General features: G+C 40.0%; 1 protein-coding gene and 1 long non-coding RNA gene across 2 annotated transcripts in view; one reads left to right on the forward strand and one right to left on the reverse strand.

The window, feature by feature from the left end:
• Positions 1 to 200: 200 nt before the first annotated feature.
• On the reverse strand, positions 201 to 8908 carry nfe2l3 (nfe2 like bZIP transcription factor 3). The gene is made up of 5 exons (XM_007562641.2): positions 8065 to 8908; positions 4938 to 5018; positions 3012 to 3116; positions 2212 to 2671; positions 201 to 2134 (listed from the first exon to the last, which is right to left on the reverse strand). Exons 1-5 carry the CDS (start codon positions 8557 to 8559, stop codon positions 1374 to 1376), a joined length of 1902 nt encoding a protein of 633 aa, XP_007562703.1. The 5' UTR covers positions 8560 to 8908; the 3' UTR covers positions 201 to 1373.
• A 74-nt stretch (positions 8909 to 8982) lies between these two features.
• The window catches only part of LOC107837401 (uncharacterized), a 52097-nt gene continuing 47974 nt past the window's right edge, over positions 8983 to 13105 (forward strand). Inside the window, exon 1 of the long non-coding RNA XR_001663421.1 lies at positions 8983 to 9054. This is a non-coding gene — a long non-coding RNA (uncharacterized LOC107837401). The remainder of the gene's footprint in view (positions 9055 to 13105) is intronic.

Here is a 13105-nt window from a genome sequence, read left to right on the forward strand (position 1 = left end):
ACAGTGAAGCAAGCAGGTATTTATAAAAATAAACTGCATTAAATACAATTTTGAGACATGTCTGCAGCTCAGTCAGGGCGGAAGACAGAGCCAGACTTTTAGAAGACAATCAGAAGATTAAACAGTACAGACACGGTTGATCTATTGCATCCCTTTGAGTTCGAGTCTGTTGTGGAACCTAAAGCATTGTTCGTGTTTTGGAAATTGCTAATCTAAGGATATTCTTTGACGCCATCTCTGCCAATAGTTGGAACATTCATTGGAGGAAAACACCAAACTTTGAATATGTCTCGCCTATTCCTGAAGAGAAATTTGAATTGGCTGCATTTGGTATCAGCAGGTCCAAATAAAGATCTAAAAGTCCTCCACAGGATGTTAATCGGTGCATTCCCCAGCAACAATTTCTGTAATATGTAAAATGTGTCAAAGCAACCAAAACCAAAAGTTGATGTTGACATTTTTAGACTTTCTTTTACCTTGTAGCAACATTGATATGGATTTTTAGAGATGAAGTTGAGTATTTTTATGCCAGTACTTAAATTGTTACAATTGAAAAGGTCAAACCTACGTGTGCTCTTCTCCAACTGATGTAGAAGTTGTATTTGTTCTAGTAACCTTTAAAACTCTGAAAACATGTTTACACCCAACATAACGAGAAAAAAAAATCACACTTTCTTAAAAGCAAATTAAGGCCTCTTTAATCATTGGTTTGCTTTATGTAATTAAAAAGATTGTAGAAAAGAATGAACTTTATTCTTTTTTTTTCCATTTCAGTTCAAAAGGTTAACCTTACCTACCCCCTGATCTCTGAAATGTTGGCTGTAAACATTTGGTGGAATTTTAATTTTCTTATCAGTTACATTTTAAGTTATATATATATATATATAAAAAGTCTCATGACGCATATAAGAACTTCAAGTTCAAGAACCTCAAGCCATTTATAAATACAATCTTTTACCCTCCTATTTATACTAAATAGGCAAAGTACAAGGCAAACAAACAGAACAACCCTCATCTTAGAGCTCTAACCAGAATCTGCCACACTTAGCGAAGAGTGTCCGAGTTCATATCTTAACAGGCACAGAGAGATTGATGCCGTTTCCAGCAGCTAAGCTGTTCCCTTAAACCCTGCTTTGCCCATCTTTAACAAGCAAACAAAAGTCCAGTGTGTAAGCTACTTTTTTTTCCCATATGTACAGATTTTTCTATTTTTTTTTAATTAATTTATGCTCCGAGTCTCTCTTGTTTTTGCAGCTTGTGAAAATTTAGGCTTCCAATGCAATCTTTACAAAAGTAAAACCCCAAAGCCAGGTTTAGTAAAGTTCAGCAATATCCAAAAAGAACCCCTAAAGCTCGAGTCTCAGCGAGCAATCTCACTGCTTCTTCTCCTTCTTTCTCTTGTCTGTTTTTTTGCCGGCTGATGTGGCGACAGCGGGCTGTCTGATGGGCTGAACTACGACCCTCCCGTTAGCGCCGCACTGCAGGGTAAACCTCTCGGGGTTCAGGGGCCGCCCCGACGCGTCCCTCACCCGAGAGAGGACGTCCCGGGTCAGCTGCTTGAACTGGTGGGCCACAGCGCCCATGGTCTTGGCCGTGAGCCGCTTTTCTCTCAGCAGTCGGTCTCTCTGGGCCTGCAGCCTCTCCACTTCCTCCTGGAGCCCCGTGATGGCGTCCAGCTTACGCTTGCGGCAGTTTTGCGCCGCCAGCTTGTTCTTCCCGCGCCTGCGGATGTCCCTCAGGAGCGTCACCTGATCGGCGGAGAAGCTGTGGCTGTCCAGCACCTCCATGAACTCCTCCACGGGCATGTTGACGATCTGCAGGACGGAGAAGGGGATGCACATGGCGCGGGCGCGCAGTTCGTCGCGGCTCAGCTCCTGTTCCTCCAGCTGGGACCTGCCGTCCTCCTCTGGCTCCTCGGTTTTACATGGCAGCCTTAGGGGCGGCATGCTGAGGAGAGGGGGAGATGAGTAGCTGTGGTCGTGCCACACACTCTCACTCAGATCAACAGGTGGCCACATGGCGCGGTGGTCCAGGATGCCTTTAGGGGGTTTGGAGTCCACCTCGCTGCTGTAGCCGGTCGCTCCGCCCTCTTCTTCATAGTACGAGCTGGTCGCTGATGACATCTCAGATGAACCTGAAAGAGAGAGGATAAAATAACAGTTGGTACAAATATTAGCAATATATTAGTAACCTAAAAAGATTTTTACTAACCAGGGGAGACGGGACATCCATAGCTGCTTTCCAAGGAGAGTCCTGAATCGGAGTCCAAGTCCTCGAACGCTCGAGAGTCTAAGCACTCGAGGTAGTTCAGCTGATTGTCTATTGCCTCCAGGCCCAAACCCAGCTGATTGATTTGTTCAAACACAGCCTCGTCTAAGCAGCTGCCGAGCGCGCTCTGCGATGTCAGATTTCCCGTTAAGTTGCACACCGAGGCAAAGGGCAGCGCAGCGAGGCCCACGGCCATGCCCGGCAAAGAGTCAGAGAGCGAGGAGTTTGTGGACTCCAGCCGCAGGAGGTTTCTTTCCCGCTGGCTGACCGTCCGGGACTCCGTCGCTCCAAACGCCCCGGCGCTGGTCACCATGGCATCATGCAAGCTGACGTCCTGGCTGATGGCGCTGCTGATGTCCGAGTCGAGCTCCGAGAGACGATCGGTGACAAGAGAGTCCAGGTCCTGCGTTTTGAAAGAGCAACGTTGTTTACACAGCGTTCCTGCGTCTTTTCAGGTCAAACAAAACGAATCAAAATAGAACAAATGGATGGAAAACAGAGGAATGAATGAATGCCAAGATGGATGGAGAGACTGAGACGAAGCGACGGGGAAAACACTGGAAATATAATTGTTTTTTTTTTCCTAAACACCAAGATCTGGAAAAAAAATACACAATTCAAATTCCATTCGCTTCTGGACTGCGCGGGGATCTTGTTCAGTCTTAAAACTCCTTTCCACAGTATACAGATCAACTTAAACACCAAACTCTTGTGTTTTGCACTGGTATTTTGCGAAAACTCACATCAAGATCTGCAACAGAAAGCAAATTGTTCCAGTCGATATCAGCAGCTGGAGGAACATGGTGAAGCACCGGATCAGGCAGCGTAGTGATGCCTTCAAACAAACTCTGAAAGAAAAAAAGGAAAACAGACATGAAAGACTAAACAAACACCAAATTTCACAAATGAGGTAAATTTCAATGCCGTAAAATCCCTTTGAATACAAATATTTTTTGAGAGAATCTTACATTTTTCTCAATATTAAAGGTTTTGAAACAACAACTGCTGTCTGGATGAGCAATTATGGCACTTTTTGCCAACAGGAAGCTAGTTGCTCTTCTTCCATAACATGTCACAAGAAGTAGGCATACTGAGTGAGGGCTTTTGGAGGAGAACAGTGCCCACAGCATCACATTCACCTTTTGTTTGACCCAGTACCAACGGGTGTGTTCGTTGCAGAAAGGCTTAATCGTGGCGTTATCTGACCAAACAGCCCTGTTCCAGTTAAACACTCAAGTAGGATTTATCAACTTCGACACATTTACATTTTTTGACAAAAGTGCAGAAAACCATTGTCCCTCCTCTGCCTCTGAAAGCAGTTGCTGGTGTGTGGATAGAATCAAATGTGTGATAAGGAAACAGTTGGATATTTTTTATTTAGTTTCTCTCCCACTATCTTGTTCTCTGTGCGTGAAAGAAAGATTAATGTGGGTCCTCTTCCACCCTTGTTTGTCACACTCCCACTTGTTTTAAACATTTTAATTATTGTCTTTACTGGAGGGCGAGTTTAGGCTAGCAGCCATTTCAGGTAGCACTTTCCCGACTTTTTCAGATCAGCCTTCGTCTTCTTTCCTCTTATTTATGACCTTATAAAGAGTCACCTATGTCCATTTAGATCATAAGATTATACATCAGGAAAAAAAAGAAAGTCATGCTTGTCAGCTTTTCCTTGACAGAATATGCTCAGTTTATAAATATATTTGAGATTTTGTAGACTGAAAATTAAAATAAAAAAAATGTGGGCTTTAAAATTTAATTACATATCTTTACCAAGGAAACCATGGTGGTGCAATATAATTACATATAATTACTGAAAATTGTTTTTAGTAGTGCTTTTGTGCTAATGTATCCCCCCCCCCCCCCCCCCGACTCATTACATTTCACTCTCGGTTAAAGTAAAAACCCTTTAACAAGACGTTAATGATTTTCCTGTAGATGCGTACGCATTTGCTCGCAAAGTCTGTTCTAGAGCTGCTTGCCGACTTCGTCATGGGCCCTGCAGCGGGTTTCAGAGGAGCCTTAGACAACACGTCCAGTACCGTTTCAACGGGAAGTGAGCAGAGTCTCCTCAAAGCAGATGAGTCAGGCAGGAAGCACAGGAACAGCGGCTAAATCTGACCCATTTTCCTAACTGAAAGACTCCCACACCTATGTTACGTAACCACGTGAACATAATCAGTGCTATTAGGCAAAAATGGGAGAGGCTCATTTGCTAAGTTTTACATGAACTAGAAGCTTCTGTTTATGAATCACGGTAAAATAGAAGTTTGGAAGACTAAAAGAAACTGGAACAACTGGGTGAACTCTGTGGGCGATGAAGCGAAACAGAGGAAACCGCAAGACATGTGCTCTCGAAATATAGTTTTGTTACTGGTTTTCTGTGAAATGAACCTATTAATTGTGATGCCTGTTTTATAAGAGTTATTCGCCTTTTGTGTTACTTTACCTTACTTTTTGCAGGACTTTAGTGCGACACAGGTTCTGCTTAAATATGCTGTACAAAATTAGTACATCTGTTCAAAAATTACTGCCATATGACGTCTTTTACACAAGTACATCCAACATAGGATGGTACTGACCTGGAGGAACTTAAACTATGGCAAGAACTGTAAGGTATATGCTCAAAGGATTAAAAAAGGGCATCAAAAATCACAAAGGGACCGTCATACCTCTTGTTCTAGTGTTGAACTGTGAGCCAGGTGAGTGAGTGGAACTGCTTCCTCCTCTTCTTTAATCTTAACTTCATCCTCCTGGTAGGGAGAATAAATATAGAGAGATTAGCAGTGAGTAATTTGTAAACTTTGAACTTCTTGTTTGAAAAGAGATATGCAAACACCTTGTTTGCTGCGACCCAGTAAGCCGCCAGAGGTCACAGCATTTTCAGGTTCCCTGATCCCGTTTTAGCCATAGCAGAACGCGGTTCTTGTGTTATGCAACACTTCAGTTCTAACAGTGTCAAGGTCTGTTTTAATAGGCAGTTGTAAAAGTTAGGGCAGCGATGACCTGATATGCTGCCAGTGATGTGGGTTACCAGCTGCCACACACATACACACACACGCACACACACACACACACACACTACAGTTGTTTTCCATGTGCAGTGGGATTGGATGTAAAAGGATAATGATTACTTCTTAACTTTCTGCGTCCTTGCTAACAGCAAAACGAAAGCAGCCCATTTCTGCTCTGCCTGAACTTGCTGACTCCTTACTTGGTCACTTCTTCAGCTTCAAATAGCTTTGTGACACTTGCCGACTGGAATCTTTGAAAATCACAGCTGAAGCTTTCTTCTTTAGACAGCACAGAGCAAAAGCCAATTTAAAAAGCTTAGGAGGTAAAAAATAAATAAATAAATAAATAAATAAAAACATCAACATCGCATTTGGCAGTTCCAAAGGAACACTATGGGAGGGACAACGTTCAAGAGTAGATCGCTGCTGTTGTAAGCAAACAGGGTGTGGATCTGATCCTCACTCCTTCACCTCTCCAGGTCCACAGCTGGTGGGTGAGTCTGAAGAAAGGCGATACCGTTACACGATTTGTATCAACTGTTGCCAGAACATAACCTACACCGAGCAGCTGTTTCTACTAGAAAGGGCTAGAAAAGCGCCATTAATGGGGGGAGGAATTAAACATGAGGGTTGAGTGTTTCATCTGCGTAACAAAAAGAACAAAATCAATGAGATGCACTAAAGAAATCAGATGGTTGGCTCTGATTAGCTGTTTGGAAACGCAAAAATCGGATCCTTTTTTAAAAAAAAAAAATGTTCCACCACATTAAGAACCAACAAGTCAGAAAGGCAACTACACTCTTCAGAGAGGAGTTTGTAATCGAGTGAAGATGTCTCGATGTTGATGATGCCAGAGACCAAGACCATTAGTAGAAAACAAGATGGCGTCTGGGGTATAGAAAAGTTGATCATGGAACATGATGGATTGGGAAATGTTGGCTGCCTTCTGAAATTCTCCAAAGTAAAGAGCAACATTCTTTACGACCAGCACCGATATGAACATTTGGGCAGACATCAATATCTGATACTAATACTGCCATTATACTAATACTGCCATTCACACAGTGTGACGTCGCCTCTGCTTTTAATATAAATGATTGATGTGTGCTAACAGCAGGAAGACTACAAAGAGAATGTTCAGTGCTTTTCTTTTATTTTCTTATAATATAGCGCTCAAACAGAAACCCAGAATGATGAATGAGGAAACCAAAAACAAGATTTTTATCATCGTTGGGTTATTTAGAGGTTTCAAATTCCAACTAAAGGTGAAAACACCGAGTGAGAACTGACAGGAGCAGTCTAACGCTTGCTGCATACTTTTGATGCCTGTCGTGTTATCTCCTTGAAGGAGATACTAACTAGACTAGTTGCATTGCCAAGAAAGATCTAGTGGTTGCATAACTAGATCTAGTGATTGCCAACTAAAATGTAGTTAAATTTTAGTATTTAACTAAAATTAAATACTCATCAGCATGGATATCAGAAATATCGGACTTTTGATGAAGCACATGAACTTGTCATCTTTCCATGACGGAGCGAAGTAAAATTTAAAAACAAGAATAAAAAGGTTCTCATGTCCGAATATATGCTGCATCTTCTCTGGCTAACACAAGGTAAAAAATCATACAAACCATCCCAAATATAAAAATACATGCACCATCACTTGTATTTGGTTTAATGTGTTTAACAAGTTAGCAACTTGCAGCAAACCCATTTGCCGTTTGTAACCCTCTATGAACTCTGCCTAATTCTGGCCAATATTTGCCCACTCTTCTCAGCAAAGGCAGCAGAATTGTTTTTGAATTGGCCTGTTTCAATGTGCGTAGCCACCTTTTTCAGGGTTAAGGTCAGGTCTTTCCAGAAGCTTAATATAATCTTGCCGCACCCACTCCAAAAGCAGCATGTTTTTCAGGAATCACTCTACATTCAGTTGTGTCAATGTTTCAACTATTTATCTGTTGGTTTGAAGTCAAGTTGAAGAATTCAGAGGTCGTCCTTCTCTCTCTTACCAAATCCTCTTTTAAGCTATGCATCAGGACCAGAAAATACTCTAATCATGTCGCTACCACTACCATGCTTGACAATTGATGCTGTGTTCTTGAGTTTAATTTCATTGTGGATAACAGTGCTCCAGCATATTCGAGTCTATGAAAGGTTTAAATCTTGGTTGTGTTTTGGTTGCTCCCAAACATTTGAAATAGTTTGGTTCAGATGGTTGGACTTGGAGACTACTGGATAGTCATAACAATCTGAAACGTACACTGAAACTGGTTATGAAATGGATGGATTAAGCTTCTGGAGTGGAGCTGACATTGTTTTGACGCTACAAGACATGCCTGGCTCATCAGCAACTTTCTAAAGGGCATGTCCAAATATTATGTGAGATTGCATGCTTTCTTTTTGAGAAATTCAAACTTAAATACAAACCCAATCCTTGATTTCCTCTACAAACCCCAAGTTCTTGACTTTCACACAAATGATAACAGTATGTGTACTCCAGAAAAGCACTTTAGGTTTGGAAGGGCCTCCAACAAATGAAAAGGAATGTACTTTGTTCCTTATGCCAACGATTTATCACATTCTGTTGTTTCCTTCCTGGTTTACAAGGAAACATAATTCACTACATGGGTGGATATTCCCCCTTTCAGAGGCACTGGTTAGTCACGGCATAAGTTTTTAAGTCCTTGTTGATCCCTTTGTTTGTTGTCAGTTAGCCAGCCTATCCCAAACATGTTGTTGATTAATAACAAATCATTTCCCCCCAATGTAAGAAGACTTTACTTACATTCAGGAAGGCTCCAGCACCACAAGGCCCCTGTCCCAGCTCAGAGTTGGACTGGCAGTGCACTTCTTGGTCTCTGACAGGCCGGTGCTCACCGGCGTCTGCAGGTTCATTCTCAGTGCTTTCTAACCCTACGCTGGCGTCAGGGTTGCCGCTGGTGGAAGGCCCTGTGGAGGAAACTTGGTGCACCAGCCACGCGTTCAGCTGCGTGTGGAACCGCGGTGAGCCGAGGTTCCTCACCTCATCCAGCAGACGACGACTGGCGAAGAAGTAGTCCAGCTCAGGGCATTTTGGATGCACTCCGTATCCGTCAAGTGTGTCTCTCAAAACGTGAAAGGGTGTCTGGATGTAGGCTGAGCTTGGACCCAAGTTAATCTCAGTGAGTGGCGGATAGTAGCCGGTAAGGTAGCTGTCGATGTCTACTCGAACTCCAACCAAACTGAGCAAGATAGTCAACTGAATCAGGCCTTCTGTAAAGTATTTTTTCGCGACCTGCATTTTCTAAATACTCCCAAAATACGGGTGCCTATGAAATCCTGACCCGTCAGTTCCTCTATCCCGAACGGACAAAGGGGAAAAAGCTAACAAAAGAGCACGCCTTCCCCTGTCAGACAAAGAGGTCCGCCTGTACCGGTGACAACGTCTAGCTAGCTGTTAGCGGTTAGCTTCAAGGCTTAACTACCGGCAAAAGGTAACTTCACGTCATTAACATACTACAAGCTTTAGCTTTCTGTGCGTTGCAGCGGATACATTTCTTCCCGACGAGTCCAAGCTATCACAGCCCCAAAGTCGTTTGGATAAAAGTGAAAATGAAACATGTAAATAGCTCCAATGCTGTCACTGTAAACTGTGGCAACTCTTTCGTAATTTGCATAGCTCCACGTTGATTGGACGAAAGCTTTAGCCAGAGGAGAGAATGATTGGTCAAGCCAACTGTCCATAAATTCAAACCAATAGGAGCAAAGAAAAGTTGTCCACTTGAACAGCAAGAAAGTAAGCTTCCATTTAATCGTTTATCATTCATACTTTAATAATTAACAGAACGAGGTGAACTATGATTTTGATAATGTGTTGATTAATTTTGAATATCTCTAAGTTCTAAGGTGCAAGATTATATTGTTACTTAGGAATTTCAGTGAGGATTTTCTAATTCCCCTTGTATTTGAGCTTTAAACCAACCTTTTAACCTATTTAGCTTCGCTGTTAGTGTTTAACTTGTATCTTTATAAGGTGCTGGTCGAATACGTTCAAACTGTTAACTTAATTTATTTACAAAGGAACACAAATGAAAGCAATAAAATTCCATATAAAAAGGTATTTACCCCATTTACAGAAGACTTACTTATGTCTGAAATTCTCAACCACATTTTAAAATCATATAAGCAGAGTAAATACAAACGAAGCTGTTGATCTGTGTTGCTTACTATCTTACAATTTTGCTTACTCAACTGAATCAGTGAAGTTTTCAAATGATGATTTTACTTAAGATAACTAACCTAGCTCTTCACCCAATACACATGAGCCTACATAAATGCTTCAATAGTTACAGTCTAGAATGAGTACTCTCTGATCCAATAGTCAGGCGTGTAGTCAGTATGACAACATGAAGCATGCTAAAACATCTCAAAACAACATGATGCCATGATATCTACAAGTTCAAGAACAGATGAGAAACATATCTATTGAAATTGATGTGCCTCAAAGGGGTTACAAAGTAATTTACTGAGATTGCGGATGACTGTGGAACCACAGTCATCGTTCAAAAGGAAGAAATAGAGGGAAAGTTCTGAACCCTAATGCAATTTACCAAAACGACTTCCAGAGTGCATCAATGAGTCTTGAAAGATCACAGAACAACACTTAAAGCACTGCATGTCCCAGTGCCTTATCAGTTCATGCCAGTATTCACAATTTAACAATATGAAAGACGTTGGGCAAAAATGTCCCACGCAAAACATAAAAGGGGAAAATCCTTTTGCTTTACAGCACCATAAACATTAATATAGCAATACTGAGCTTTATTACATTGTTTTTCCCTCATATATTTTCTAATAAAGTATATTAAAAAGTTAAATGGAATGAAGCAGGTTAAATAGCTTGTTTTTGTTTTTTTGCTATTATAAACACGCAAAAAGTGATTTTGTCAGCAAATTGATTTTGAACAACAAATGTATGATCTCTCTATGGGTAAAATAAATCCGTAATAATAATATAGATATATACAGAAGTGAAACAGTTTGTTTCCTTTCAACCCAAATCAGCTATTCAGAATATGAGGCCTATATAATCCTTAATAAATAATTGTTGCAATGCCATTATTAACTTTGTGCTCTCTCGCTAATTGTGCTTTTTTTTATAGAAGGTGTGATTGGCACACTGCTTCTGTGTTTTGTTTTAAGTCTTTACTGTATGGAAGACGTTGAGAGAGCTATTGCTGCCATAAATTATGTGCACTTAAGGTTTTTCTCTTTTCCATAGAAAGTACACCTGGTTTACTGCTTCTGAGTTTAGCTGTGTCTTTTTCCTGGATGGAGTCACTGGCACGAACATTACTGCCATTAACTGTGTCCTCTCTTTAATTGTCATTGCTAGACTCCCAGCTCAGTCATTCTGAAGTGAGCTGTTTCTTTTTTTTTCCACATAATCACTGATAGAATTATTTTATAAAATTTGTTCTCTTTATTTGTCTTGCTGATGCAAACTAATCAGGGGCGGGTGTTTTTGTTAATCATGTCTTATTTCTGGATAAAACTTTTGACCAAGTCATTGCCACAATTAACTATTCCATCCATGTTTTTTTTTTCATAAGAAGTACAACTGGTTCAGTACTTGTCTGTGCTTCTTTCCCGGATAATGTTATTGAAAGAGCAACTTCTGCCATTAACTTCATGGCTCAGTGCTTTTGTGCAAGGGATAGTATAAGGAATCTCTAAAAAGTCAATGAATCATTGCAATCAGCTGGACTTCTTTAGACAGGCCACTTGGTGCTACACAAGCTAAATTTGATTGTGTTGTTTAACAGGACCAACATGAATATTACTTTATCATTTTATTGTATCAGAAAAAAAAATTTTATTATATAAGGACTAAATTGGATTCTATGTATGGATATGAATTGACCTGTTTGCGTTGTAAAGTGCTCTGACATGACACCGGATTTGACTTGGTGGTGTACACAAAAAAAGAGAGAAAAATACAACAGGGATCAACTGCTTTGTTTAGATTTTGCCTCCCAGCTGCATCTTAAAAATGCAGATGCAAGTTAATGGCAGTCTTAAAGACCTGGATAGACCTCATCTCACTTAATTGTATATTTTTAATGTTGCCTTTCCATGTGAGTACTTTTGCTTAAAGACATGTTCAGAACTGAAGAAGCCTTTTGGATGAGAGGTGAAATGTCTTCAAGTAATAAGCAAAGAGGTCTAATAATGTTCTGTTTAACCACGCATGACTGCAATGTCTTTGATGACTAAGAATCTAAACTAGCACTTGCTGAACAGCATGTAAGATTTTCTATGTCTTGCAAAACCAAATAATTGCAGCCTTTAATAGTATCTTTTCTTTTCTTTTTCTTTTTTTTTGTGGTTTATCCTACTGGGAAATGTGAGGAAAGTCAGTGGCCCTTTTAAATCCACACTTTGCTGGCAATCCTTCTTTTCTTAAAAGGTGAACATGTTGAAAACATAATATGGGCTTTATGGATCAAATCTCCATTCAGTTCCGATTATGGTACAGTATGTGTACATTGACCTAGAGAGCACAGTGTAGTTTTCAATATTTTTGAACAGTAATTTATTCTAAAGTCCACCATTTCTATCACAGGGCTTGAGCGTGATATGTTTTGAAAATATAGTATCTGGGTCTCCAGGAGAATTTGAGAATTGGAAGATGGAAGCCGTTCTAAGTACAACCGGTAATGTCAATGTCAGTCTCAATTTATCCACACATTATTTCAGTGAGACTTTTGTACAGACTGCAGGGTTTTCTTTTTCATTCTTTGCCTCTTTTGAACACTCTTATCTTACTCTTATCAAACTGATGGTTTGGCACAAATCAAAGAATAATCATTAAGGTTAAAAAAGGACTGATTACATTCTTGATAAAGCTGTGCTTTGGACATTCAGGGTCTTTCACCACGCAGCATAACATTCTGCAAACACAATCCAAGGTCTCTGCAGGATTGTATGAATGAATATCCTTGATTGATGCCACAAGAGAGGAAATGGTTGTTAAAACTTAGAGTGGTTGTTCATTTTATTGGATCAATGTCTTTGTGATGCATTTATGCACATATAGTAAACTGGGTTTGAAAACAAAAATGCGGGATTTATTTGCTTTTATTTTGCCTTTTGCCAAAATCTCAAGTGCTGATGAAGTACTTTTATCTGTAAAAAAAACTTTTATCTGTAAAAAGTTGGTTTTATTTATTAATTTTTGTATTGTCTAAAAATGACAATACAAAAAGTCAAGTTTTTTTTTTGTTTGTTTTTACAGTGATTCTTGAGAATAGGGACAAAATGGGTTTAACTTTTCCCCAATTTTTTTTTAAATTATTTCTCAACCTTATGTATGCAAATATAACAAATAATGTTTTGGAAATGTAAAGATGCTAAGGTGCAGGCTCCCAGTTGCAACATTGTTTAAAACATAAAATTTTTAATCAACCTGACCCAGAACTTTGTCATCACCATCTGACAAAATAAATATAAAATTATTTTTAATGACCCTATTAGTAATATTTTTATTCAGTTTTACAGACAAATGCTTCTCAAGAAAGAAAAGAAATATTTAAAACAAAAAACAACAAAAAGTTCATCTGACGGAGTTGACACAGAACTGAAGGTGGTGACAAACTAGTGAGTAAAAAGAAATACTTGATACATGTGAAGTAATGGGAGACTGAAGCTCTTTGAGCAGAGTAGTTGTCTTGCAATCGGAAGGTTGCCAGTTCGATTTCAGCTTCCTCCTTCCACATGCCAATGCTCCCCTGGGCAAGGCACTTAACCCCAAATTGCCTACTGAGCTGTGTATGGGTGAATGTGAC

The sequence above is a fragment of the Poecilia formosa genome, unplaced genomic scaffold, assembly GCF_000485575.1.
Source record: "Poecilia formosa unplaced genomic scaffold, Poecilia_formosa-5.1.2 Scaffold139, whole genome shotgun sequence".
Lineage (NCBI taxonomy): Eukaryota > Metazoa > Chordata > Actinopteri > Cyprinodontiformes > Poeciliidae > Poecilia > Poecilia formosa.